The sequence below is a fragment of the Hyperoodon ampullatus genome, assembly GCF_949752795.1.
Source record: "Hyperoodon ampullatus genome assembly, chromosome: 19".
Classification (NCBI taxonomy): Eukaryota; Metazoa; Chordata; class Mammalia; order Artiodactyla; family Ziphiidae; genus Hyperoodon; species Hyperoodon ampullatus.
Genome location: NC_136932.1, coordinates 14,312,625 through 14,338,734, shown reverse-complemented (window position 1 = coordinate 14,338,734; position 26,110 = coordinate 14,312,625). Strand labels below are relative to the sequence as shown.

The 26,110-nt window shown below is 48.1% G+C and overlaps 1 protein-coding gene across 3 annotated transcripts in view; it reads right to left on the bottom strand.

Annotated features, from left to right (window-relative positions):
- NPLOC4 (NPL4 homolog, ubiquitin recognition factor) overlaps window positions 1-26,110 on the bottom strand; it is a 55,912-nt gene that overhangs the window by 8,782 nt on the left and 21,020 nt on the right. For 2 of the 3 annotated variants that reach the window (XM_079726232.1, XM_079726234.1), the window contains exons 8-13: window positions 24,013-24,192; window positions 20,792-20,878; window positions 18,771-18,842; window positions 18,229-18,355; window positions 13,197-13,357; window positions 2,378-2,449 (exon numbers count right to left, since the gene is read on the bottom strand). In XM_079726232.1, the coding sequence (XP_079582358.1) occupies window positions 2,378-2,449; window positions 13,197-13,357; window positions 18,229-18,355; window positions 18,771-18,842; window positions 20,792-20,878; window positions 24,013-24,192 (699 nt within the window). Of the gene's footprint in view, window positions 1-2,377; window positions 2,450-13,196; window positions 13,373-18,228; window positions 18,356-18,770; window positions 18,843-20,791; window positions 20,879-24,012; window positions 24,193-26,110 lie in introns of all 3 variants that reach the window. The other variant, XM_079726233.1, reaches the window with a different exon arrangement.

The window sequence follows — 26,110 nt, the reverse complement described above, 5'->3', positions numbered from 1 at the left end:
GTGAACTAGAGAGTGGGCCACAGGGAAGAGCACAGGTGTGAGCGCCGTCTCAGGAGCAGACTCTGTTCCTGTCACCGGGTCTGGAGGGCATGTGCAGAACCAGCCCCTGATGGTTTTGAGAGCCACAGTGCCCTCCAGCGAGCTGGCTGAAACCTTCTGAATTCCCAGGCACCACTCCATGGAGCCAGGGCATGTCCAGGCAGGAAGAGAAGCAAGGCCGCTGAGATGCAGGCATGGCTCTCGCCTGAAGATGGCTGGAGTCAGGAGCTTGTGTCCAAAGGGGAGCCTAAGCCCTTCATTTGGCTCAGACATGCTTTAGAAATGACAGAGGGGATTTTAAATCCAACAATCAATAGAAGCTGCAGGGACAGTGGCAAATGTGCAAGAATCAATACAAATACAGTTTCTCATTCCTCCTGGCAGATGCCCCTCCCCAAAAACGCACCCAAGTGTGAGCCATCATCAGCCATCTTTTGGTTGACACAGCTTTTTCTCTGCAATATAACACTAGCAGCAGCAGATTATACCTCGTCCAGATTTAGCGTAGCTATTCTGGTTCCTTCGGGACTATTTCTAAAGAATGAAAATGTTGCTCTGGCCTGTTTTCTGCATCAGTGAAGGCAGCGAGCTGTTCCAGGCCTGCTGGCCCAGGACCTGCTGTGACCGTGCCAGCGCTGTGAACAGTAAGCTGAGCCATCAGCAGCTCCCTAAATCGAGCCCCGCTGGCCTTTTATGGACGAGACCACGTGGCCTCAGGGCACAAGGTGTGGCCTCAAGCACACTGCCAAGTCCTACTGTGAGGCCTCGCTCCGTTCATCAGAGAGATACGGACGACCAGAGAGCCCAAGCCTCCTAAGGCTGCCGTGAGGATCAAATGCACCCAGACACGTGGAGCCCGCAGAATGGGTGGCACATGTGGGGCTCAGTCTCAGCTGTTGTCATGATTCTAGAGATGGGAGAGGGGCCGCTCTGCTGCAGAGGCAAGGCCTGTGGCCTGCTCTCGCCCCTCCCTTTGGAAGGCAGATAAAGGAGTGGACCAGCAACAACAGCAGACCCACTAGTTAAGTAAATGTGGAATTAAGGGAAGTACTTGTTAGACCTGTAATTGCAACAGACCTTGGGGAGCAACAGAACCGAGGTTCGCACGGCAGTCTGTGAACATCCCAGATGCCGGGGGAGAGGATGCAGGGTGGTCAGCACTTTGTTTTGTGCTCAAACCCTCTCCCTACCCAGCCTGCCTTGTCACCTAGTTGATGCCTGGCCACCTGCAGAGCACCTCTGCAGAAGCCTGGAAGAGCCACCTGGTCATGAGGTTTAGTCATCAGATGCCCTGGTCAGGTTGGGGTCTGGGGCCGGGTGAGGAGCTGAGCACACCTGTCTGGGCACCTGCTCCAACCTCCTTCCACAGTAAGAGAGCGCTTGGGTATCACAGGGTGGAATGCTCCCCCATCAACCAAACACTACGGTGACAACCACTAAGGCAAGAAAGAACTTAGCTCCTTCGTGAAAGGAAGGGGATGGGGAGGCCACTGGGAGAGAAGACCTCAGGAAGCTGGCTTTAAATCACGCAGACTCCTCCTAAGTGTATGCTCCATCAATCTGTTTTCATCTTAATTACACCCTAGGTAGTCTAAAAAGCAGATGCCTTTATGGCCTAGGTAATAAATATGTTCTCGGGAGCTGTCAGTTGGAATGGAGCGTTGGCGAGCTCAGCTCACAGGGACCCACTGCTCCAAATGCAATGATACTTTATAGCCTGAATCATATGCCCATCCTAGTCCAAATGCAGCCTGAATTCATCCTGGCAGGCAGCAATTAGGAAATGAGCCGCCTCCCATACCCTTTGGACAGAGCGCTGACTACTGCAAATGCATCAGGCTCTAGTCCTGCAGCACGCACTCCCCTCTGCACTGTGGCCACATCTCCGTGAGCAGAGCATGCCCCCAGAAAGGAGCCGAGACTTGGGGAAGGCGTGTCGGTACCAGGTACCTTCTTGGCCCCTGGAGTGCCCCCCAGGAGACCATGCTGTCTCCACGAGTGGGCCTCTGAGCTGTGGCAGCTGAGCTGTGGCCAGGGCAGCACCTGTGCACAGAGCCAGGGAGAGGCTCGCTGACCTCCAGAGGCTGCTTGGTCTTGTCGGTGGTCCTTTGCTACACTTTAGGTTGGGAGAAGTTAACCCCTTAAATTGTTTTTAAGGAAATAAAAAACGAAAAGCCCTTAAGGTTTCTAGCTTTTCAGGGATGCCAGGAGCTCAGTGACTCAAAACACCTCTGGATGCCTGTCCTGTGCAGGCAGAGGAGCAGGTATTCAAGCCGCCGCCCTTGTGAGGCCACCCCCAGCCATCCTGACCTCCAGTGGGGAGATGACACACACTTACGTCTATGATCAGATACTCCACGGGCAGGGGGCGAGCCAGCTGGGTAATCTCGTTGCCAAACTTGTCTATGTCCTGAAACACAAGACAAAGGTCCAGGGCGTGAGTGCAGGTGTGCCGACCTATGACAGGTTTTCCATTCACATGCTTGTCTCACCCCTTAAATTACTACAATTCTTGTTGAAGTATATGAAAAGCAGAGAGGAAAATGTACATATTTTTGCAGTGAATCCACCTTCCATCACTTCTTGGAGCTCTCGATGACGGCCACGACTCAAGAAAGCAGCCTTGGGGGCTTCCCTGGTGGCGCAGTGGTTAAGAATCTGCCTGCCAATGCAGGGTACACGGGTTCGAGCCCTGGTCCGGAAAGATCCCATATGCTGCGGAGCAACTAAGCCCATGCACAACAACTACTAATCCTGTGCTCTAGAGTCTGTGAGCCACAACTACTAAGCCCATGCACCACAACTACTTAAGCCCGCACGCCTAGAGCCCATGCTCCGCAACAAGAGAAGCCACCGCAATGAGAATCCCACACACTGCAATGAAGACCCAACGTAGCAACAAACAAACAAACAAACAAATATATACATATATATATATATAGCACCAGCCTGATGCTAAAGCTGTGGAGACACAGACCCCGGGCTCCCACCTCGTCAGGCCACATCTGTGCCCCTCCTCCTCTATAAGCTCTCCTAGTCTCACACCTGAATGCTAACTCTTAACAACCTTACACACACCTCTGGAAACGCAACTTCAATGGAAACTTAATCCTTATACATTAATAAAATAAATACACACACAAATCAGTACACATACACACAAATACGCAGACATGGAAAACCACCACCAATCTGTCAAAGTCTAAACTTGTTTTTCTTTATCAGATGCATGGAACATAAAGTTTAATTATGGGGAAAAATGGCCAGCATATGTTCATTAATCATAAAATGACAATTAGATCTGATTTATGTCAAACTTGCTGAGTTCAAACACAGCTCTAGAAATAAATTCATAAGAACCAACACTTTTCATTAAAGATTCTGCAAGGGGGGTCATATTTTCTATCTAAATCATCACTTAACATTATATAAATCACTCATCGAGTCATATATAAATTATACATCCATAATTTCCAATTATGGGGCCTTACATAAAAGTTTATGTTTATTAAAGCTCTCAGACCCTAATGGATGTCAAGCAGATCTCCCTGAGGTGTGCAGGTGACACAAAGCTACCCCTAGCACATCACACCTTCCGGGGATGTCAGAGGCCCATGCCATCTTTTGAGACAACCTTCTCAGGCTGTCCTGCATTAAACCGAGTCCATTATCCTAACAGGAATTCCAGAGGCTCCATGTGGCCCTGCTCTTTTTTTTTTTTTTCTTCTCCCAGAAATTAAACTCTGTGGTCCGCAGCACATCTCAGATTATCCACACCTTCCCTACCTTTTCTCTGTTCACAACCCAGAGAGTTGCTAGCAAGAACCTGCCCCTCTGCCCTTCCAGAAAACGGTCCAAATACACCTAACCAAACACATCTAAGCCAGCTACATAGCGAGCAGGAGCACCACCAAAGGACAGGTTCCTGGAAACAATATCCGTTCTGTCTGCCTTCCTTTGAGGTTGGAATACTGTCCCTTCTACCTGGGCAAGAGTCCCTGGTCCTTCCGCATGCTCGTTGCTGCAGCAGGTAGGCTGGGCCTGGCTTTCCGTGGCTCTACCAGCTTTGACAGTGGCAGCCCAAGGTATGGCCTGCTGAGTGGGTCCTGGGGCCCCAGAAGCGGTAGTTTCTCACTGGAGGAAATACGGTAGGAGGCGGGAATCAAACCCAATCAAACTAAATCACCATTTCCAAAAATATACGCTTGCCCCTACAAGAAACAACCTGCAACAATTCACACATAATTAGCCCGTCTGGAATTCATCTTCAAATCTAATTAAGCTCTAATATGCAGAGACATTTTCCCAGCACCTGTTCGCTTTAATCTTCCCCTCTAGGGATGATTCTTGTTAAATGCCCCCCTCTCTTTTTTGTGTGTCATGCTATTCTCTTTCAAATTTAACTACCCCACTGCACCCTTCTGCTCCCCAAGAAAATAAAGGTGCTGCATCCCCTTCTCTTCCCTGGAGGAAAAGCAGGTACCTTCTATCTCTCCCCCATGCCTTCACTCAAATGTTTTTGCCAACCAAGCCCTAGCCCCCACGTACCATTTTAAAAGGCAATTACTTTTTATGGGCATTAGCAAATGTCAGGCAGAGTACACTAGGAGGAAGACATCTTAATTCTTAGTTTGGCAGCCGCCAAAGTGTCAGAAATTTTATCTCCACCTGGAGCAAGACACTGGGAGAGTCAGAAATTGAGGTCCCTGGTGCCTCGCTACCTGCTATCGGCCATGTCTGTAAACATCAACAAGAAATCCAGGGATCTCTGTCTTTGTTAGCTCAAAGGCAGGCAGGCTTTGTGCCAGGACGACAGCAAACTCCACTTACTGGGTGGCACCATCTTGCTTTGGAAAAGGAAAATGAAATCCTTAATGTACTGCTTTTCTTCTTACAAAACTGGCAAGAAGGTAACAAGTGAAACTAGCAGTTTCTGAGACTTCGCAGAATAAAGCAAGAAAAAAAGTTCTCAGGACAAAGTCTCTTAAAGAATCCCGTTTAGGACTACCCTGGTGGCACAGTGGTTAAGAAGCCGCCTGCCAATGCTGGGGACATGGGTTCGAGCCCTGGTCCGAGAACATCCCACATGCCACGGAGCAACTAAGCCCATGCGCCCCAACCACGGAGCCTGCGCTCTAGAGCCTGCGTGTCGCAACTAGTGAGCCCACATGCTGCAACTACTGAAGCCCGCGTGCCTAGAGCCCGTGCTCCGCAACAAGAGAAGCCACCGCAATGAGGAGCCCGCGCACCGCAACAAAGACCCAACGCAGCCAAATAAAAAAAAAATTAAAAAATTAAAAATTTAAAAAAGTAAAAGCACTAAAAGAAAATGTAGGTAAATATACAGCTTTGAGGTAAAGAATTACTTCCTAAGTATGATGACAAAGGCAGGAATTACAATGAAAAAGGATTAACGTACCTTTGAAATCACAAAATGGTACACCTTATTAAAAGTATAAAGAAGGGCTTCCCTGGTGGCGCAGTGGTTGAGAGTCCGCCTGCCGATGCAGGGGACGCCGGTTCGTGCCCCGGTCCGCGAGGGTCCCATATGCCGCGGAGCGGCTGGGCCCGTGAGCCATGGCCGCTGGGCCTGCGCGTCCGGAGCCTGTGCTCCGCAACGGGAGAGGCCACAACAGTGAGAGGCCCGCGTACAGCAAAAAAAAAAAAAAAAAAAAAAAAAAAAAAAAAAAAAAAAAAAGTATAAAGAAAATGATATCCTGGCATATGTCTGCAACATATGACAGAGGGTTAATGTATAAAGACTTCACAAACGAATGCGAAAGTGATGAACCACCTTACCAATACCTCAGGGCACACAGAGGCGATTCATAAAGAAAACACCAACACACACAGAAGACTTGGGATAGAGTGAGTGCAGAGCATGGGGTCCTGAGAGCAGGGCCCAGGCAGGCAATCAGACAAGCGCAGGGCTGGCCTGCGGCACAGTCTGAGCATGTAACTGCAGCCTTCTTGGAGGAACTTTGGGAGACCACACGAAACCCTGGAAATGTATGTCATCCTTTGACAAAACAACGCTTGGAATGGTTTGCTTGGAATGTCTCAAGTAACTCAGCACACACATGGAGTGAGCTCCTGGATGAGCCACAAAGCACTTCTGGTAAGTGCCAGATGCTGGGACAAACCCGTGTCGGGCTGAGGACAGGTCAGTAAATGATGCCTAGGACAGAGAAGACTCCACAGTCCCCCCAGAGAGCGCTGGTCCCCTCCACAGCCGCGACGCCGCAGCTGCCTGCATGCTCTCTCCTCCCTGCTGCAGCCACCTGTCAGCTCTTCCAATTCCTCAGCACTGAGCCCACAACCACCCTTCACGCCAGGAACCCACCCTGCTGCCCCTCCGCCTGGGCAGCTGCCTAAGAGCAGTGTTCCCTGGGGTCTCCAAGACCCTCTTTGTCCATTGAACAGTCTCGGCTTCTCTCCTCTACTTCCAAGGCTTTAATTTGGGGTTTCTGGGCAGATAACTGTGAAAAGGACCTCTCGACCTCCTTCCGGTCCCACCACATCAAACTTCAAACACGGGCACCTGAACTCACCCCACCCACCCTGCTCTCACCACTACTCATCAAGGTTTACAACTCCAGCACCCACCACTCACCCAAACCAGAGACCCAGTTCCATCCTGTCCTCCCCGGGACCGTGCAAGGCCCATGGAGCTCTTGGCTCCAGGACACCCTCTCCATCCCCAAACGCCATGGGGAGCAGACACATGTCACCTGGACTGTGGCACCAGCCTTCTCACTGGCCACCGGACTCTGTACCCAGAAAGAATCTTCCACACCGGGGAGCTCCCTCCGCACGGCCTGGCCTTCAGCTCCTCCAGCCACACCTCACGCTGGACGGCAGGCCCCACTGCACATGTCTCTCCTGCTGCCCCTCCTGGATCGGCCCTGGCATGTGACACTCATGTTGCTGCAAAAGCCTCCTGCTTCCAGACCCCTCTTCACGCCACATCCAGCAAGATCGTTCCAGAATCACCTTCCATCTTTCTTTCTTTGGCTTCTCACTGCCCACCACCCCCATCACATGCACACTCCAGCTAGACTTGAGCCTGGGCCCCCTAGATGCACCATGCCCTCTGGACGTGTGGCCCCCAGATGGGCTTCCTCCCCACCTGGCTAACTTCCACGCCACACTGGACACCTCAACAGCCACCAACAGACCACCTGGGAAGAGAGGATGATTGTGACTTGCTCATCACTGTAGCCCCGGGGTCTGGCGAGGGACCCTGCACCCTATCCACAGCTGGACTGAGTGCAGAGGCTGCGGTTCCAGAGGAAAGGCCTTGTCAACGTCCACGTGTCCATGCATGCACGCGGGGTGCTGGAAGGACAGGTGAAGGCGGGTGTTGGGGTGTCTATTTTCTTATTAACCTGTAATGCAGGATTTCCCATAAAAATATACATTTGATTTCACATTAATAAAATGTTCTTAGTTAATATTTAGAAGGCTTGCACTCCTAATGCACATGGAACCATCCACCTCACTGTTCTGCTGCCCGTCCCCAAGCATCCCCTCGCTGGCTGCCTAGATCCTCGCTCCAAAACCCTCCTGTGTGCACCTCTCCCCACCTTTACAGGAGATGCTCCCCGGCCATTCTTTCACTGGCTGCACGGGACTTCCCAGGACAGAGAGATCAGAGCTGTAGACAAGGGTGGACCCTCAAGCTTTCCACCCCCATCTCCTGTGTGAACGCACATACAAACGTGTATACGTACAGGCATCAACATCTACAAGTGTGCCTTTAAAAAATAAAAAGTTAATTGGGATTTTACTGTATATAGATACATTTTTAATTTTACATCATGAGTTTTATCCCATATCTTCAAGTAATTTTCAAACACACACCTTTAGTGATCACAGAATATCCCACCATATAGATGTATTGTAATTCAATGCCCGTTATTAGACTTCTAGATTGCTTTAAGTTTTTGTTACCACAGATAACACCATGATGAACAGCCTTAGACAAATATGGGTACATGTCCTGTTTACAAGGTATATTTTAAATCCAACCCCAAAGCCCACAGGAGGACTAAAAGGATGACTTAAATGTTTGTTTTCATAGGTCTCTTTGCTCAAACTGATATTTTCCTGAAACGTATGAGAAATGAGCGTCTCAAATCCTACAGGGCTATAAACAATCCTGGGAAGCCCTTCTAGCCTGCTCTCACTAACAGGCAAGTGAGCGATCTAAGAAAACAGCCACATGATTAAGGAAATAACATGTGTTCCACGACAAAAGGGAGCTCTCTTCTTAAGGGCAAGAAACTTACAAGACATGGAAATAAAAAGCAAATTTCCAACCTGATAAAGGGTACTACAAAAAACCAAAAATACCCACAGCAAACTCATAGTTAATGATGAAATCCCGAAAGCACATCCTTTACAATTAAAAAACAGACAAAAGTGCTGATCACTGGACATTGTTCCAGAAGCCCTAGCCAGCACGAGGAGTGAAAATGAAGGGAAGGGAGAAAACGAACTGTCACTCCTGGATAATAACTCATCTGTGTAGAGAACCCAGAGCACACATACAAATTAGAGGAACAAGTAACAGCTGAACTGCCAAATGGTAGTTTTTATAATATGTAGAAACTATAAAGTACGTAGGAACAATCTAACAAACGATGGACAAGACTCTCAAGGAGAAAAATCCTAACTTTCTGAGAGAGGTCAAAGAACAAGAAACAAAGGGCAGCATCACACATTGCGGGGAGTGGGGTGGGGTGGGGTGGGGTGGGGTGGGCGTGACCTATTTGTTTTGTGCAACCTGCAGCAAGTCTCCATGACGGAGTGGAGGGTCAGGAACAGTCAGAGCTCTCGGGAAGAAAAGCGGGGAAGGGCTGTGATGGATCAGGGACGAAGAGTCAAGTTACAGTGACTCGGACAGTGCGACGTTGGTGCTGGGTGAGGAACACCGGCCAGTGGACAGACGGGAGGACAGAGACACAGCCACGATCCCAGAGACGACTGGTAATGGAAAGGCACCACAGATCAACAGAGAAAGAAGAGGGTTTTTCCCAATAAATGGTGTTCAGACAGTATATGACTAAAAAAAACTAAGAAGGAAACTGGGCCCCTATCTCACACCACACATCTGAAATAATCCCAGGTGGAAGAAGAAGCCAAAAACATCAACCCCGGAGAAGACAAGATAACAGACTTCCTTTGTGATTCAAAATGCCAAGCATAAAGACAAGATCCAGAAAGCTGACCACACGGAAATGTAAACCTTCTGTCTCAATGACACCAGGCGAGTGGAGAGGCAGAGGTGTCACACCCCTGACTGACAGGGTTAGAGGCAGGGAGAAAAAGACTGAACCACCCAGGGAAGAAGAGGAAACAGACACAACAAGCACGTCACAGGAGACAGGACGAGCCAACCAACGATGAAAAAGGAGCCTGGCCTCACTTATGATCAGGACGGCACAGTTACAGCTCAAGGAAATGCCCCATGGGTGTCTGAGTGGGGAGTGGGACTCGGGCCCAAGGCTGCGGAGTGTGGTGGTTCGCACAGCATTCTGCTCGCAGTGGGCACATGCCGAGGTGACACGATGGCCACATGCAGGCAGGTCTCAGGCCACACCAGGGTAAGTGAATGTGGCCCATCTCCAAGGACAGAAGAACACAGTTTTGGGTCTACAGTGTGCAGCAACATATAAAACTCACAATAGCTGCTTTAGGAAAACACACAAAGGAGGTAAAACTAGAAGAAAAGCAAGAAAGTCACAGTGCACCCCCGAAGGTAGTGCTCCCTCTGGAGGGGGGAGAAAAGGAGACAGAAGCAGAGAGAAGGATCCAGCAGCTACAGAGGCTACAGGAACGTTCTGGTCCTTAACTCTGGGGCAGAGACTCGGGATTGGTATTTCTGCTTTTTTTATTCCTTAAATATGTTTTATAAATAATCTTTCATATCTACTCAATATTTAATTTTTTTAATTAATTAATTTATTTTTGGCTGTGTTGGGTCTTCGTTGCTGTGTGTGGGCTTTCTCTAGTTGCGGTGAGCAGCGGCTACTCTTTGTTGTGGTGCGCAGGCTTCTCACTGCAGGGGCTTCTCTTATTGCGGAGCATGGACTCTAGGCATGCAGGCTTCCGTAGCTGTGGCACGCGGGCTCAGTAGTTGTGGCTCGCAGGCTCTAGAGCGCAGGCTCAGTAGTTGTGGCGCATGGGCTTAGTTGCTTCGTGGCATGTGGGATCTTCCTGGACCAGGGCTCAAACCCTGGTTCCCTGCATTGGCAGGCGGATTCTTAACCACTGTGCCACCAGGGAAGTCCCTATGTTTAATTTTTTTTTTTTTTTTTTTTTTTTTTTTTTTTTTTTTTTGTGGTACGCGGGCCTCTCACTGTTGTGGCCTCTCCCGTTGCGGAGCACAGGCTCCGGATGCGCAGGCTCAGCAGCCATGGCTCACGGGCCCAGCCGCTCCGCGGCATATGGGATCCTCCCAGACCGGGGCACGAACCCGTATCCCCTGCATCGGCAGGCGGACTCTCAACCACTGCGCCACCAGGGAGGCCCTATGTTTAATTTTTAAAACTCTGAAAAGAGAAAGAAATGGCAGCCTGATGACCCTGGAGCAATGTATTCATGCACACTGAGCGCACCGGGGCCGCACAAGCCTCTGTGGCTAAAGGGGAGGGGCTCTCCACAAGGACAACAGGCCCCATTACGGCCCCCAGACCAGTGAGCTGTGCCAAAATGCTCAGGACGGCAGCCAGCAGGACCACCAGGTCTCAGGGTCTAAAAATGAGTCAAAACGTAGATTCTGCATTCCAAAACAGTGCCATTCAAATGTATCTTATAAGATAGAAACTTCTGAGGGAAAGACTGAACCCTCACACTGTTTCCCAGCGTGGTGTGACTTGATGTGTGATTCTTCAAAGTACCTGATGCCTACACAGGATTTGTGTAAGGGTGAGATCTGTGTTATCAAGCCAGGTAATTGCTATTAAAAACCACAGGAGGGAAGAGACAATGAGAGTTCCTAAACAAGGCTCTTTGGAAATATTTTCTTTCAAGAATGATATGGAGAACCCTTTCCCAGGGCTCCTTACTGTCCCCAAACCTGAGGGGTCATCTAAGCAAGCTGTCACAGGCCAGCCTCACTTTATCCCTCCACTGCTACCACCTGAAAGGAGCATATACAACAGCGAGGCCTGCCTGCTGCAGAGGAAAGACAGACTGCTTGCTACCTACTGGCCTGGCCTTCCTGGCTCAGTGACAGTCCCCGCCCCCGCAGCCCTCGGACCACGCAGCAGCACTGATTCAGAAGCAGATTGAAGACCTTCATTCCAAAGAGCTGAGCAGGAGACCAGGAACAGGGACAAGACTCTCAGGCCCTTGTGCCCTTCCTTTGCACATCACCCGCTGCCACAGACACCCACAGCATGGACAAGCCAGCTCCAGACGGGGTCTCGGCCCCACTTCTGATCCCTGAAGAGGTGAAGTCTTTGTCACATCAGGTAGTCTCTGGTCTCCAAATCACCACCAGGACGAGGCCCCGGAGCCCCTCAGCTTCTAGGCACTCTCCTGGGTGTCTGATGCATCCCGCAGGTAGTAAGCTGCGCCCATACCACTGAATGCTATTTGGTAATGAAAAGAATGAAGTACTGCAGGCTGCAGGCATGGAGGAACCTTGAGACATTACGGTAAGTGGTGAAAAGTCAGTCACAAAAGACCACACACTGTAGGATTCCATCAGGGAAACCTCAGAGAAAGCAGATCAGCGGTTGCCAGGAGTTGGGAGGATTGGGGCGTAACTGTTAAAGGATGTAGGGCTTCTTTTTTGGGGATAAGAATGTTCTAAAATTAGATTGTGGTGATGGCTACACAACCCTGCGAACATCCTAAGAGCCCCTGAGCCGGGCACATTAAATGAGTGAATTGTGTGGTATGTGAATTGCATCTCAATAAAGCTGTTTAAAAATGCAGACTTAGGGACTTCCCTGGTCCAGTGGCTAAGACTCCGTGCTCCCAATGAAGGGGGCCTGGGTTTGATCCCTGGTCAGGGAACTAGATCCCACATGCTGCAACTAAAAGATCCCACATGCCGCAACGAAAATCCCGCATGCGGCAACAAAGATCCCACATGCGGCAACTAAGACCTGGTGCAGCCAAATAAATAAATATTTTTAAGAAAGAATTTTTAAAAATTAAACTAAATAAAATTTTAAAAAATAAATAAATAAAAATGCAGACTTGCTGGAACAATAAAAACAAGAAAACAATGACTAGATGTGCACACACTGATATAAAAAAATTGCTGAAAGATATCAAATCATTTTAAAGAAATTAGATCATCACTCTTTCTGGGTTTTCATTGCTTGCCTATTTTATTTCCAGGCCCCTTCTGCCAGCAGGTCTTTGTGGCCTAAGTGCAGTGATATGGTGAGCAGACCTGTCAACTTAGAACTCCTTACACAGTGAAAATATCCTTCAGAAATGGAGAACAATGTACTTCTCAGACACACAAAAGCAGCCGGGAATACAAGAAATATTAAAGGGGTCCTCCAGACAGAGCGGTGCCAGATGGAAACCAAAGTCTGCCCAGGATGGGGAACAGGCAGGGTGCCTGCCTGTGACCAGAGCAACTCCCATGAGGAGGATGGGAGCCATGTTGCTAATTCCCAGGGAAGCACCCAACTCCGACTTGTTCAAACCAGATCACAGTTTTCAAAAAAATCGTTTTTATAGCTTTCACAGGAAACAAAGGTTTAGAAACAGACAACTGCTTGTCTAAGCGGTTAACCTAAACTTGGGTCCCCTCAGGAGAGCCTAACTTCTGCCGAGCAGCTCCAACCTTCACTCCTGCTGAGGCCCTGTTAGGCACCATTTCTCCTTTTCAGAAACTGAAACAGTCTGAGTTGCAGTGGTTTCACTTGTATTATGTACCCCTAAACCCAGTGCATGTCACCCGCACTTCTGCTTATAAGCCCTACCACCACAGAAGCCTGCCTGAGTAGCTAACAAAGGCCCTGGAAATGCCACAGAGTCCCTTATCCACAAGCTAGGCTCTAGACGACCACGGCTGACCAACAGCTCCTATGGCCAGAATGCACCAAAATTAGCAACGTCCAGGACAGGTCAGCGTCCCGCTGCTCTCCATCCACTTCTCTCTTTCGGTACCATTGCATTTTTACCTTATAAAACACATCAGGCACGTACTGCTCGCTGCTGGACTCCTTGGCGTAGCCGAGCTCAGGGGCGTCCTTGCAGGGCAGCAGGCACTCATCTCGGACCAGCGCCATGCACTGATTGGACACCTGGTACCCTTCAAAGTGCACCTGGTTGTCGGGGCCACCTGCAAGAGAGAGACCTTCAGCGAGAATCCTCCAAAGGACGTTCAAAACAAGTGTCATCCTTTACCTTGGACCTGCAGAACCAACTCTCATGAGTGTGTCTTGGGTAAGAATCAAAAATGATTAACAGCAGTTTTACGACAGCCTTGGGCACAAGACCTTGAACACAGGGTGTGCAGATGCCACTGCAGCTCCTCAAACAGGCCCCACCAGCGACACGCTCTCTCAGAATCGGGACGCAAGACTGTTAAACCTTCTCCGACACCCACCCAAAAGCATACTTGGGCTCCTGGTTTTTAGTATCACAGAGATGTGAACAACAGACAGAGCCCTGTGTTCCAGCAAATTCTGTTCTTGAGTGAATGCAGGGAGACGAATGGGAGTGGATGGGAGAAGACAGAAACCTTTCCCAGCACAAACAGTGTCAGTATCTGCACAGCATGGAGAGCAGCCCTGACCTCAGACGCCTGTGCAGTTGGCACATCAAGGAGGCGTGGACCCCACCACAATGCCTAGGAGGTTGCTCTCCCTGCACCGAGCCCTGCCCTCCACGCCTTCCACTCTAACCTCTCTCAGGCCCTGCTCCAAAGAAACCCACAGTAGGGCTTACAGTTTGGGACAAGGGTAAAACCCATCCCAAATGGGTCAGGAGGTCAGGCATTACCGAGCACGCAGCCGTCTTCCTCCCCTGCAGAATCAGGGTCACACTCTGACAACTGTAACAGCCTCATGTTTATGGCTTTGGAAAATTTTAAAAAACCTTCAATACCTCTATCTTAGTTTCTTTGACAAAAGCAGAATAAGTTACTGATCAGGGAACAGAAATTCTATCTGTCTGGCTTTCAAACATTTACCAGAAAGCAGATCTGATGGCCAAGCAATCAAAAATGTGAAGGACAGGGCAGAGCCAGCCTCCAAGGGACAAACAGGGGCCTGTGTCTGCTCGACTCTGCACACCAGAGGCCAACAGCAGCTGGCTTCCAAATGCTGCGTCACGCTGGGCTCCAAAGGCCCGGTGGACAGTCAAGCCTAGCATCTTCTCTCTGGCCCTCAACTCACACATTCGGGGGAGGTGGCCAGCCCTGGACAATGACCGCTAACTAAGGTCAAGGCAGCAAACGCAGGGCATGTGACCCTCTGGTGCAATCCGGGGAATGAACGTCATAGCAGCACAATGAATGTGCAGTTCACAAGGAGCAGAGGCGGTCGGGAAGGAACATGGAGGAGCCGCCCTTGGTGTGTGTACTGTAAACCTGTGCTGGTTTTGAGATAGATCTGGCCTGTGAGAACCAGGGACAAATGGAAAGCAGTATTTGTAAAACGGAAGATTCTTAAAACAAGCAAACTCAGTCCATATGGATAGTCTCCAAAGGCAGAGTCACTGACAGGAACCTCAGGCTCCCCATTCCATGTGGAAAAGCAAGAAACCAGGTCCTGAGGGGTTCTCTGAACCTTGCTGGAAACCTGGTACCATCCCTGAGATTAAGCAGGCCAGGCCAGTTAACTCTCATTCCCTTTCCAAATCAGTCCATCAGGAAGTCCACTGTGTGATGGAAAGGGGTGGTGATAAAGGACAGCTGCTCTTGAGTCTGAGATGCAGCCCAGAAAGTAACATGCACAGCTGAGAAATGAGTGCGAGTGTGCCAGGTGACCGAGACACAGACACCAGCATCGTGGCAGGGAGTTTAAACTTGGGCTCTGTGATGATTCTCCTTCCACAAGCTCCTTCATGTGCACATGAGCAAACCCCACATGTAATCATCACTCTTTTCCCCTAAAGGTTTCAAGCTAGAGAAGTTCTTAGATGGGATCCGCAGACACAAGGCCAAATGGTAAGGCCCCCACACCCCAGCCAGCACCTGGGCCTGCAGCATCAGCAGCAGCTGTGGGGAGCTGACAGCAGCGTGACCATGGAAGCACCATGAACCCCGGGACACACCGGCCAGTCTCCCGGGAGACAGCCATAAACACACAGGACTGCTCCTTCCTGTCCCATCAGGGTCTTAAGGATGGGACTTCAGCAAGGGCATTTCAAACAGCTCCCCAGGGTACCAACATGGCCCTGGTCAAGAACCACTGATGCGGAGGAAGAGAACAATCTGTCTGGAGTCAGAAGATCTCTGACACTTTGGATAACCACCTTCCATCGCTGCCCCCTGGGAAAGGGAGAGGAATTATGAGTCTGAGCATCTCACAGCATTACCAAGAGGGACAAATCAGCACAGATGTGAAAGGACTCTAACTGCAGATCTTATTATAAGTTAAGTGATTTTCTGCCTTATAGTTCTAAAACCCTAGTAAAGTGCCAATTTGGGAGGCAAAAATTCCAAGGACAATCTTTAATTTCCAAATTCCCAACAAGAGGTATGAGTCAATAACTGAAAGTACAGGCAGCCCCCAAGGTGGAAACTATTTATAATTCAAAACATGTACCAGTTCTTTGGGCCCACTGAATAATTCCCCATAGAAACAGTAATTAAAGGGGTTAGGTTACCAATGGGAGCCCACGGAAGCCTAAAACAGCAGTTCTCACAAGGAGCAGTTCTGGAAATCTGTGGAGGTGATTTTTGGTTGTCTCAGCGAAGGGGGCAGCGGGGGGCAGGGGCTGCCAGTGTTAGCAGGCTAGAGTCAAAGGTACCAGACGTCCTGCTGTGTCCAGGGAGTCCCACACAATAAAGAACTGTTCCACATTCCACATGGCCTTGAAATGTCCCTCGAACACTCCTGTAGGCAAAACCCCTATTTGTGATGATCTAGGATTAGAATCAATTGTATTGTATACACAGCCACAGAAACAAACACGCCCAGCTTTAACACACAGCGACTCCTCTAGGAGCATGATACCACGTAAGCTGAGGAAGGGCCCTGCTTGGCTCAGAGCTCCGTGGAGAGCTGCTGAGGGTCTAGGACCCACGTCACTCATGCCTGTGCAGGCCCCGCCCCACAAGGTTGGCAGCTCCGGCTCCTCCCCTGTGCTCTCCTCAGCAGGCACCAGTCCCCAGGCACTGGCACGCAGAATGCACTGTCTTCTTACCTGCATGCTCTTTCACTATTATTTCTCCTTAATGTTACAGTCAGCCTACTACTCTGCTTTCTTTTTTAGAATCAGATGTGTGGGCAGGTATACTATCTATGAATTTTACTTTCTGGATAGTAAAGAGGTGTCACAAATGTTCTAAAGAGAGGGTGTCCAGTCTGATAGGCTTGAGAACCACCAGCCTAAATGCCTGGACCCAGAATCTCAGCCTAAATGAAGGGGGCAGGGGTTTATGTGATGCAGGAAGTAGAAAGAGAATACTTTCCTCCCCTTCATCAAACAGAAAGCTGGCTTGGCAAGATTCTGATTATGTAAAACGTGTCTCTTCTCTGCTCTCCTCCTTGGCTCCTGCTACCCTGAGCGCTCTCATCACAACAGGCCCCCTGCCCCATCTGCCCCCGTGGAAGGACTCTATGCTACAGAAATACTGCCTCCGCAAATCCCAGTCCAAACTCCCATCCACTTCCTTAAGCATCTGACCCCATTAATTTATGCTAACATGTGAACAATGCAGCCATGGCCTCTCATGCCCCCAAAGTACATTCATTTCAAAAAGAAGGTGCTGCTGGGCTTCCCTGGTGGCGCAGTGGTTGAGAGTCCGCCTGCCGATGCAGGGGACACGGGTTCGTGCCCCGGTCTGGGAAGATCCCACATGCCGCAGAGCGGCTGGGCCCGTGAGCCATGGCCGCTGAGCCTGCGCTCCACAACGGGAGAGGCCACAACGGTGAGAGGCCTGCGTACAGCAAAAAAAAAAAAAAAAAAAAAAAAAAAAAAAAAAAAGAAGGTGCTGGTCACTCTAAATGGATCTCAAATCAAATGGATCTTAAAAATTCAGACAGTATGAAAGATGTTTTCCTTCCCATGGCAGTGGTAACAGGCTCAGCTGGGATTAATAAGGGATCTAGTTACTTACATGCTTGGGCTGTTTGTAAACTGGTATTTTGAACTAGAGGAAGCATGGTTACCATGAACAAACTGGATTATCATCTCTGTGATGGTAGAACCCAAGTCTTCACAGGACAGAGGTTAGCTTTTACTTTAAAAAACTGACCAAAGAGATTGTTTTTATTAGTTGGTTCTCCAAGTTTCAAATTCCTACTTCTTTTAAATCATATGGTCTTATGCCTGGCTTTTCTCTAGGACAGCATCTCAAGTATGTTATAAAAGATTTGGTGGCACTTTTTTACAGGCCACAGTCTTTTATTATTATATATTCATGATGTACATAACATGTAGTATGATGTGCACAACATCTCACACACACACACTCATCACTCCCAAAAAAAGCTTTATGGAAATGGTTTCTTAAAATGACACTCCCACTCATAAATAAAAAAGTAACAGAAACAGTAAATCCCTCTTCTCCTGCACAGCTAGACAGAGTCATCCTTGGTTACTGGAAAGGGTCAAAGATAGCCCAGAACTCAGATCCAGAACCAAGTGAACTTGGACTGAGGCCAAGAGAATGGACTAGAGGAGGGCTACACTGAGGCCGCAATTCTAGTAGTTTTGTGTGATGCTGAGTAGTTCAAGATTTTTGCCGCAAACCAAAAAAGAAGAATCTTATGTCTCACAGGCCCATTAAGAAAATCTATTGTAGGGACTTCCCTGGCGGTCCAGTGGTTAAGACTCCACACTTCCACTGCAGGAGGCACGGGTTCGATCCCTGGTCGGGGAACTAAGATCCCACATGCCACGCGATGCAGCCAAAAAAAAAAAAGAAGGAAAGAAAGAAAATCTATTGTAACTAAGTTAAGAATGCAAAGCTACTGAAAGAGGAACAAAACATATTAACAAGGTAGTAATATTTACAATATAAATGCCCCCCATTTATACCTGTAGCCACTGCAGTAACAAACTTGGATCCAAAATGTCCATCTGGAGAGAGTCGACATATGTTGGGATGCTTATTTTGAAAGTCTCCTGCAGTGATACATTCTTCTGAACTCAGGAAATAGGTGTCCTAAGAAAAGAGAATCAGCATACCAAGTTTTATAGCATCATGTCAAAATATGCTTCTATTTCTTCTTTAGAAAATATTAAGAACTAAACTATGACACATCACAAACTACGGTGAAGCAAGTACCTATAATTCCTGTTACCAACTCCTCACAGAAAAACACGTGTAACCAGTAACGCCAGAAGCACAGGCAATCCACCTCATGGGTTGACCTCCAAAAAGCAGTGGTTTATAAAGGAAAAGTCTCTCTGATCTCCGAGACAGAATGAACAGACCCAGCCTTAATTTATCAAGAACACTGTGCTGAAAATAACGTGGTCTAAAAGCCAGGGTGAGCTGTGCAGAGACACCGGAGAGTGCAGCCCAGAGCTGGTCCATAACAAGCTCTGGCCGAGCGAGCATCCCTGCCCCATCTCACCTTATTTCGACTATATCGAACTGTACCCTTTCGGGTATCTTCCGAGACAAGGTCTGTAAATATCCAGCCAACCTGCATAAAAGAGAAGAATACCTTCTGAGTCTCTCCCTGAAACAGGTGACGAATGTCTTCTAGCTTCTGCCCAGAGAGGAGACTCCTGGAAGCCAGTTCTTTCTTTCTAGGTGAGTCAGCTCCTCAGCTAAGCCACTGTCCACACCAGGGCTCTCAAACTCTACTCGGCTGACACTGGCCGTCCTCCCCCTGGTGCTGTCGGGTGGAGATGAGGGCAAACGAGCACATCTCATTTATTCGTTAGAAAAAGTCTTCTCAGCAACACCTCTGTGCCCTGCACTATGCTAGGTGCAGGGGACCCCGGGGGGCATAAAATTAACAGAACGTCAGTGAAAAGGGAATTTACACTACAGAGAGGAAGACAGATAACGAGCAAGCAAATAAAGACAATGCCACTTAAGATACTAGGGCTTTCTCAGTAAGACAGGAAAACATACTCCCCAGAGAATGCATGCAAAATAAAAAAGAATGATAGAACAGAGACTTCGCGCAGCTGCTCCTCTGAGCTCCGGTGTGGGGCTAAGGGAAGCATCTGAGGGTACAGGGATCTGAAACGCCAGTCCCAGGGCTTGGGGCAGGGTCGGCCTCCCTGGCACGTCCTGCTACAGCAACAGTGCCTGTCTGTGTGCTCTGTGATCCCTGGCCTTCCTGTGCTCACGAACCTCACAGCTGATTACCATTCCTGAACCAGAACCTGGCTGGGAGGTCTAAGAGCGGGGCTGGAATCCAGAAACACACCCACTTCTGTCCTTCGGAGAAGTGATCTGGTGCTTATGACCCTCTCTAGCACAACCCTGACATGAAACTCTTCAATTCCATCTCCTGCAGACACGACCAGGAAAATCTGGAGACTTTCATTTTCTTTAAAAATGCCAAATGAACAAAACCCCCGAGGAGGATGGCAATGGAGAAAATGAGACTTAAAGGATAAATGTAACTTAGCAGTAAATAAAGCAGAGCCAAAATCAAGCTGAGATAAATTAGGGCTAAGGAACCAGTGTTTGGAGAAAGGCATTTAAGTAACTTCAAGATCTTCTAAGTATGACTATCATGACCAAATAGTTATAACAAACATAGGCAAAAAAAATTACACTGATTTCTCTTTTGAACAAGAGAAAATTCCAGAATTTAAACCAAAATATGCCCCTAAATCATGATGCTGACTCCTTGTTAGAAACAACAGGACTTTTTTGTTCTTAAAACGACACAGTGACTTTGTTCCACAGCCTTCCTGGGTTATAAGGCACATTTCCAGTTTTCCCTGTTTATCTGTAGGGAGTTTATTTCTCATTGTCTAAATTGATTAGGAAACAAAGGATAAAACATACATAGCTATTAAGAGTGAATTCCTAAGATGTGTTCAAATTCACAGTTCAACATTATCTATAAAACGCCATCTTTATAGAACTTAACCAAAGATGTGAGATAAACTAGATCGTCAGACTCAAAAAGAAAATTCTCCTCTGTCTTCTAACTGCCCAGGAAAACTAAGAAGGCTTTACACGCTCAGCTGCCTCAACTATAAACAGGAGGTTCAATGAGGACTGAAGAGGGACCACGAGAAGCTCCAAGTGTGAGGGACAGAAAACGATGAGCGCAGACAGACACGTGAAGGGAGAGCTCACACCTAGGAGGATGTGCCTTAAGAGCCTGGCGTCAAGGTCCCCTCCGGCAGGAAGTAGGGGTCTTGCTCCTGCTGCTTCTTTCCTCCCCCACTTTGAGGCAAGCCTCAAGAAGTATGTCTGGCGGATTTAAATATAACGGTCCCTGCACTGGGATCCTATGAGCACCCAATAAACACAAGCGAGGTTTCAAAACGTGCCAGGCCTGCACCTGACGTTGTGCAGTTGGGAGTTCAGTCCCAGACCAGGCCTGGCCATACCACCCACCCAGATGTCCCCAACACAGAGCCGGGGCCTCCCCTCAAGGCCAAGAGAATACTTCAGTACCTTCCTCAGGCCAAGTTTGGCAGCAATTTCATCAACCACCTCAGCCTTTGGGTCTTCAAGAAGCTCCAAGCTATTCTGTGTACCGATCTGTGGGGGTATTAAAGAGAGAAGATGGATTTAGAGGAGGGGTTCAGAAAAGCTGCACAGCAGCTCTGTTCCATTTCTGGCTCAGGTGTCACAAAGGAACACCAGTCTCCCCCTTGCCAAAAAGGAGAGTTAAGGCAGCAGGAAAAGCTCGACTAGATAACACAGGCCAAGCCCTCCAGGCTCTTCCCTTCTAGGGCTGTGCTTTGCTTTTAATCAAGATTCAGAGAACATGAAGAGGCTATATTCAGGCTGGTTCATGCTAGCAGCTCCACATGAAACATGTGGTTGTTTAGGACTAGGGAAGGCTCTCTACACCTTAAGGTTCCTTCACTGGGGATAGAAGTTAGTTTCAAAACTCCCTTGGATAAATAGTTTTCACTCCAAATAGGCTTGGCTAGATTAGGTAAGATTAGAGCTGTAAGGGAACGTTCGTTCCCAAAAAACAGCCTTGGAAAATTCGTATGCAGCTCCTGCAGGGACAGTGCTTAGCTTCACAGGCAAGGCAGAGTGAGAGAGTACAACAGATACACACACCCTAAGCCAAGGATAGGGCACCTGAAATCGGTAACCTGCTGACCGGTGGGCAGAGCCCTCAGCTTGGGGCAGTGGCGGGGGGCGTGGGCTGGCTCACATGCAACCTACACCGGCCACAGGATCCCACTTCCTGCAGTGGACAAAGCTTGCTGAAATCTTCAATCTGCACTGAAATGCAGCTCATAAAGCTAAGCATCATACTGAGCAGAAGACCCGGCTATAGAATATGAAAGCGAAGGTAATTCCAAATTGAGTTATACTAATTGGGTATATCCTTGTAAATTAGTCAAATCCCGGCAAAACAACAAAAGAACTTTATGTTGGTGGGTATGACCCGTATGGAGATCATTAATACCTCCAGGGCACAGGTCAAAGCACAAACTCAGAACAAACCTAAGGATTTTGTCTCATGACATGTGGCAGCATGAGCTTCAACTTCTAATGAGCTGGAGGTTATTAGAGGTCAAGTGTTTCAACCTCCAAGATCCCCAATTTGGGAGCTCTGATGATGCTGTTAGCAGCCTGGACACCAGAGGCTTCTGTTCCGATTTTTGTTCAATCATACTCTTAACAGAACTGTTGAAATGCTTCATGAAAGGACCCTCCTCAAAACTGAATTGGAACGTCTTGTGCTTCCAAAAGCAGCTCCCGCTGACAGAGCACACTCAGTGCCCGAAGAGTCAGACAAGCAGGGTCTCTGGGTGAGCATCTACTGCCATCTCATGTCTCCCTGGAAGTGAGCCATCACAAAAGGCCTGGTCAAACATTTCCTCTGTAGCTCTCAGGAAATAATGAGAATATCCAAGGGGGCAGACGACACACACTCTGTACAAACACAGCCAGGGAAGAAACGGCATCTGTGCAGGAGCCACACACCTGCACACCAGCCAGTGGCCACAAGGCCTGCAGTTTCAGACCCTGGTTTATTTAAAAAGTTGACCAGTCACGGTGAGATCTCCAGAACACGGCACAGGTGACACACTTGTGTATGGCGTGGTGCCCACCCAGAGACAAAGGAGGGGATAGTGTGAAATATCTGTGTATCTGCTTATACTAAAAAAATCAAACTTTGGAGATCTAAGCCAAAAACTGCTTAAAGTGGGGGCTACCTGTAGGAGAGGGAGGAAATTAGATGAAGGGGAAGACGTTGTTTGTAGATCTCACTTTGCAAATGTGCAAATTTTTTTTTACTTTTCCAACATTTTTTTAAATAAAAAATTTCAGACATACAGCAAAGGTTAAAGAATTTACAGTGAACACCAATTTCCCACCACCTAATTCAGCCACTAACATTTCCTCTGTTCCATTCACCCCTCTGGCCATGCCTCAGTGCACCTTGTTTTGTGTTTTTACATCACAGTCACCTGCAGGCACAGGACCCTCCCCCAACTACCTCAGCACATCATGAACCAGGATGCAATACGGTTCCAATCTTCACTTTTGTAGTAAACTTATATACAATAAAACAAAATAAATATTTTATATAACATACACTATACAACCATATAAACATTTTACATAATTATACAAATTAAAAAATATATACGGGCTTCGCTGGTGGCGCAGTGGTTAAGAATCTGCCTGCTAATGCAGGGGACACGGGTTTGAGCCCTGGTCCGGGAAGATCCCACATGCCAAGGAGCAACTAAGCCCGTGTGCCACAACTCCTTAGCCTGCGCTCTAGAACCCACGAGCCACAACTACTGAGCCCACGCACCACAACTACTAAAGCCCGCGTGCCTAGAGCCCATTCTCCGCAACAAGAGAGGCCACCGCAACGAGACGCCCACGGATCACAACGAAGAGCAGCCCCCGCTTGCAGCAACTAGAGAAAGCCCGCAGGCAGCAACGAAGACCCAACACAGCCGTAAATAAATCTATTTTATAAATTAAAAAAAAATATATATATATACATAAAGCCAATCCCTAACTACTGAAAATAAAACAGATGAACATAAATGTGTAACTCTTTGGTGATGTAATCATACAGGGAAGATCTTCCAAGTGACTTTAAAACACAGTAACCAGCTGTTGGTCCCTAGTGGGATATACCCTAGGGGCCCTCCCCTCCCACCAAAACAATCTTGAACTGTTTTCAGTCCTACATTGGTGGTAATTTTGATATTGTTATTAAGACAGTTACATGTGTGGCATAAGATAAAGAACTTGAGTAGCTTTGTGACTCTAATTCCATAAATCCTGGGACAGCTGATTGTAGGCATGGGCAGAGGAGATAACAGAAGCAGAAGAAAGAGGGCAACTGTATGACACTTTTGGGGGAACTGACAAAAGTTGAATAAGATGGCAGATTAGATAAAAATATTGTATCGAAGTTCAATTTACTTAAGTTGCTCAATGTACTTGTTATATGAGAACGTGTCCTTATTCTTTGGAAATATACACTGAAATATTTAGGGGCCATGATCTTACTCTCCAATAATTCAGAAAATAAATACTGTGTGTGTGTATATATAGAGAGAGATAGACTGGGCAAATGATACAGTAAGAGAAGCAGCATGCAACCTGAAAAGGGCTCCCATACAGCCTTCAAAACAAAGCAATACAGAGACCCGTAGAGTGCAAATCCTGTTCACATCTACCTGAGGAGGTTCATAAATCGCAGCCACTTCAGCCCTGATACCAAGAGGAATGTCTTTGTGCTCCGTGTACCGTCCATACAAGTACCCGAAGTGCTGGTTCCCTGTCTTCCTCCAGAAGTCAAGGAAGCGGTCAGCAACTGTATGATTCTCAAACATGATGTTGTCCACATGTCTGTATTTCTGCAGAGTTAACAACAATGGGCTAAATTAAAACACTCCATCAAAAATAAATAATTTACTATTTTATCACAAACTGTTCACAAGTATCTTTTACCTAGCTTTTTAAAACACACACACACACACACACACACACACACACACACACACACTTTAAGAATGTACTCTCAGGGGCTTCCCTGATGGCACAACGGTTAAGAATCCCCTTGCCAATGCAGGGGACATGGCTTTGAGCCCTGGTCGGGGAAGATCCCACATGCCGTGGACCAACTTAAGCCCATGCACCACAACTACTGAAGCCTGCACGCCTAGAGCCCGTGCTCCACAACAAGAGAAGCCACCGCAACAAGAAGCCCGCGCACCACAACGAAGAGTAGCCCCCACTCGCTGCAACGAAAGAAAGACTGAGCACAGCAATGAAGACCCGACACAGCCAATAAATAAATAAATTTATTAAAAAAAAAAAAAAGAATGTACTCTCGGGACTTCCTTGGCAGTCCAGTGGTTAAGACTCTGTGCTCCCAATGCAGTGGGCACAGGTTCAATCCCTGGTTGGAGAACTAAGATCCTGCATGCCACACGGGGCGGGGGAAAAAAAAAAAAAGAATGTGCTATGCCCTTAAGACCACTTCAGATTCTAGTGGGTGGGAGGGGTAGGGGTGGGACTCTCATTAAATTAATTCAAATTAATCTTACTGGGATTTTGCCTAAAATGCAGGTTTTCACAATCTCTAGGTCAAAAAAACAGTTTTCAAAAAGAAATTAAGACAGAAAGAAAGAGAGAAGGGGAATTCCCTGGTGGTCCAGAGGTTAAGACTCCGCGCTTCTACTGCAGGAAGCGAGGGTTCGATCCCTAGTTGGGGAACTGAGATCCTGCATGCCGTGCAGCGCGGCCAAAAAAAATAAAAACAAAATTTTAAAAAAAATGGAGGGGAGTTCCCTGATGGTGCAGTGGTTATGAATCCACCTGCCAATGCAGGGGACAGGGGTTCAATCTCTGGTCTGGGAAGATCCCACATGCCACGGAGCAACTAAGCCCGTGAGCCACAACTACTGAGCCCGCGCACCCTAGAGCCCAAGGACCACAACTACTGAAGCCCACATGCTGCAACTACTGAAGCCCGCATGCCTAGAGCCCGTGCTCCGCAACAAGAGAAGCCACCACAATGAGAAGCCCACATACGGCAACAAAGAGCAGCCCCCACTCGCCGCAACTAGAGAAAGCCCGCATGCAGCGATGAAGACCCAATGCAGCCAAAATAAACAGAAAGGAAGGAAGGAAGGAAGGAAGGAAGGAAAGAAGAGAATGAGAGGGAGGGAGGGAGGGAAGGAGAGAAAGAAAGGGAAGAAAGGTTCTCAAACAGTTAAGGAGGGGTGGAATTCTAAGGAGCTAAACATGGGCTGGCAGTGGCAGGGGAAAGATGAGGAGGGCTATTTTTGGAGGGCTGGACAATAAGAGTGGAAAAAGCCAGAATAACTGCACACAGTTTTCCCTGATTTTTTTTTCGCTCCTTCCTGAGCCCAGCTCCCCTCTTAACCTGGCCTGGACAGATACCCTGAGCTGGTCCCAGGGCAGTTCTGTTCAACTACCAACTTCCAGAGCCACAGTTTCTTAAAAGGTAAAGTCACAACCACTGAGCATTTTCAACAGTCACCAAGAAAATTCTGCCTCCACACAAACAGAACAAAACAGAAAACTGAAGGCTCCCCTCTATGCTTGAAAGAGCTAGAGATCTTACAAATAATGTCCTCAGTGTATGATTTCCATAAAAACGTCAATCAGCCCCAAAATACCCGAGACTCTGCCCCATGTAACTCACACTGCTACCGGCAGCTCCTTTCCAAGGAGGGGCTTTTCCAGACATTTTCACTCCTCAGCCATGAACACAAATCTACTGCTTTCTGCGTCTAGATGGATACA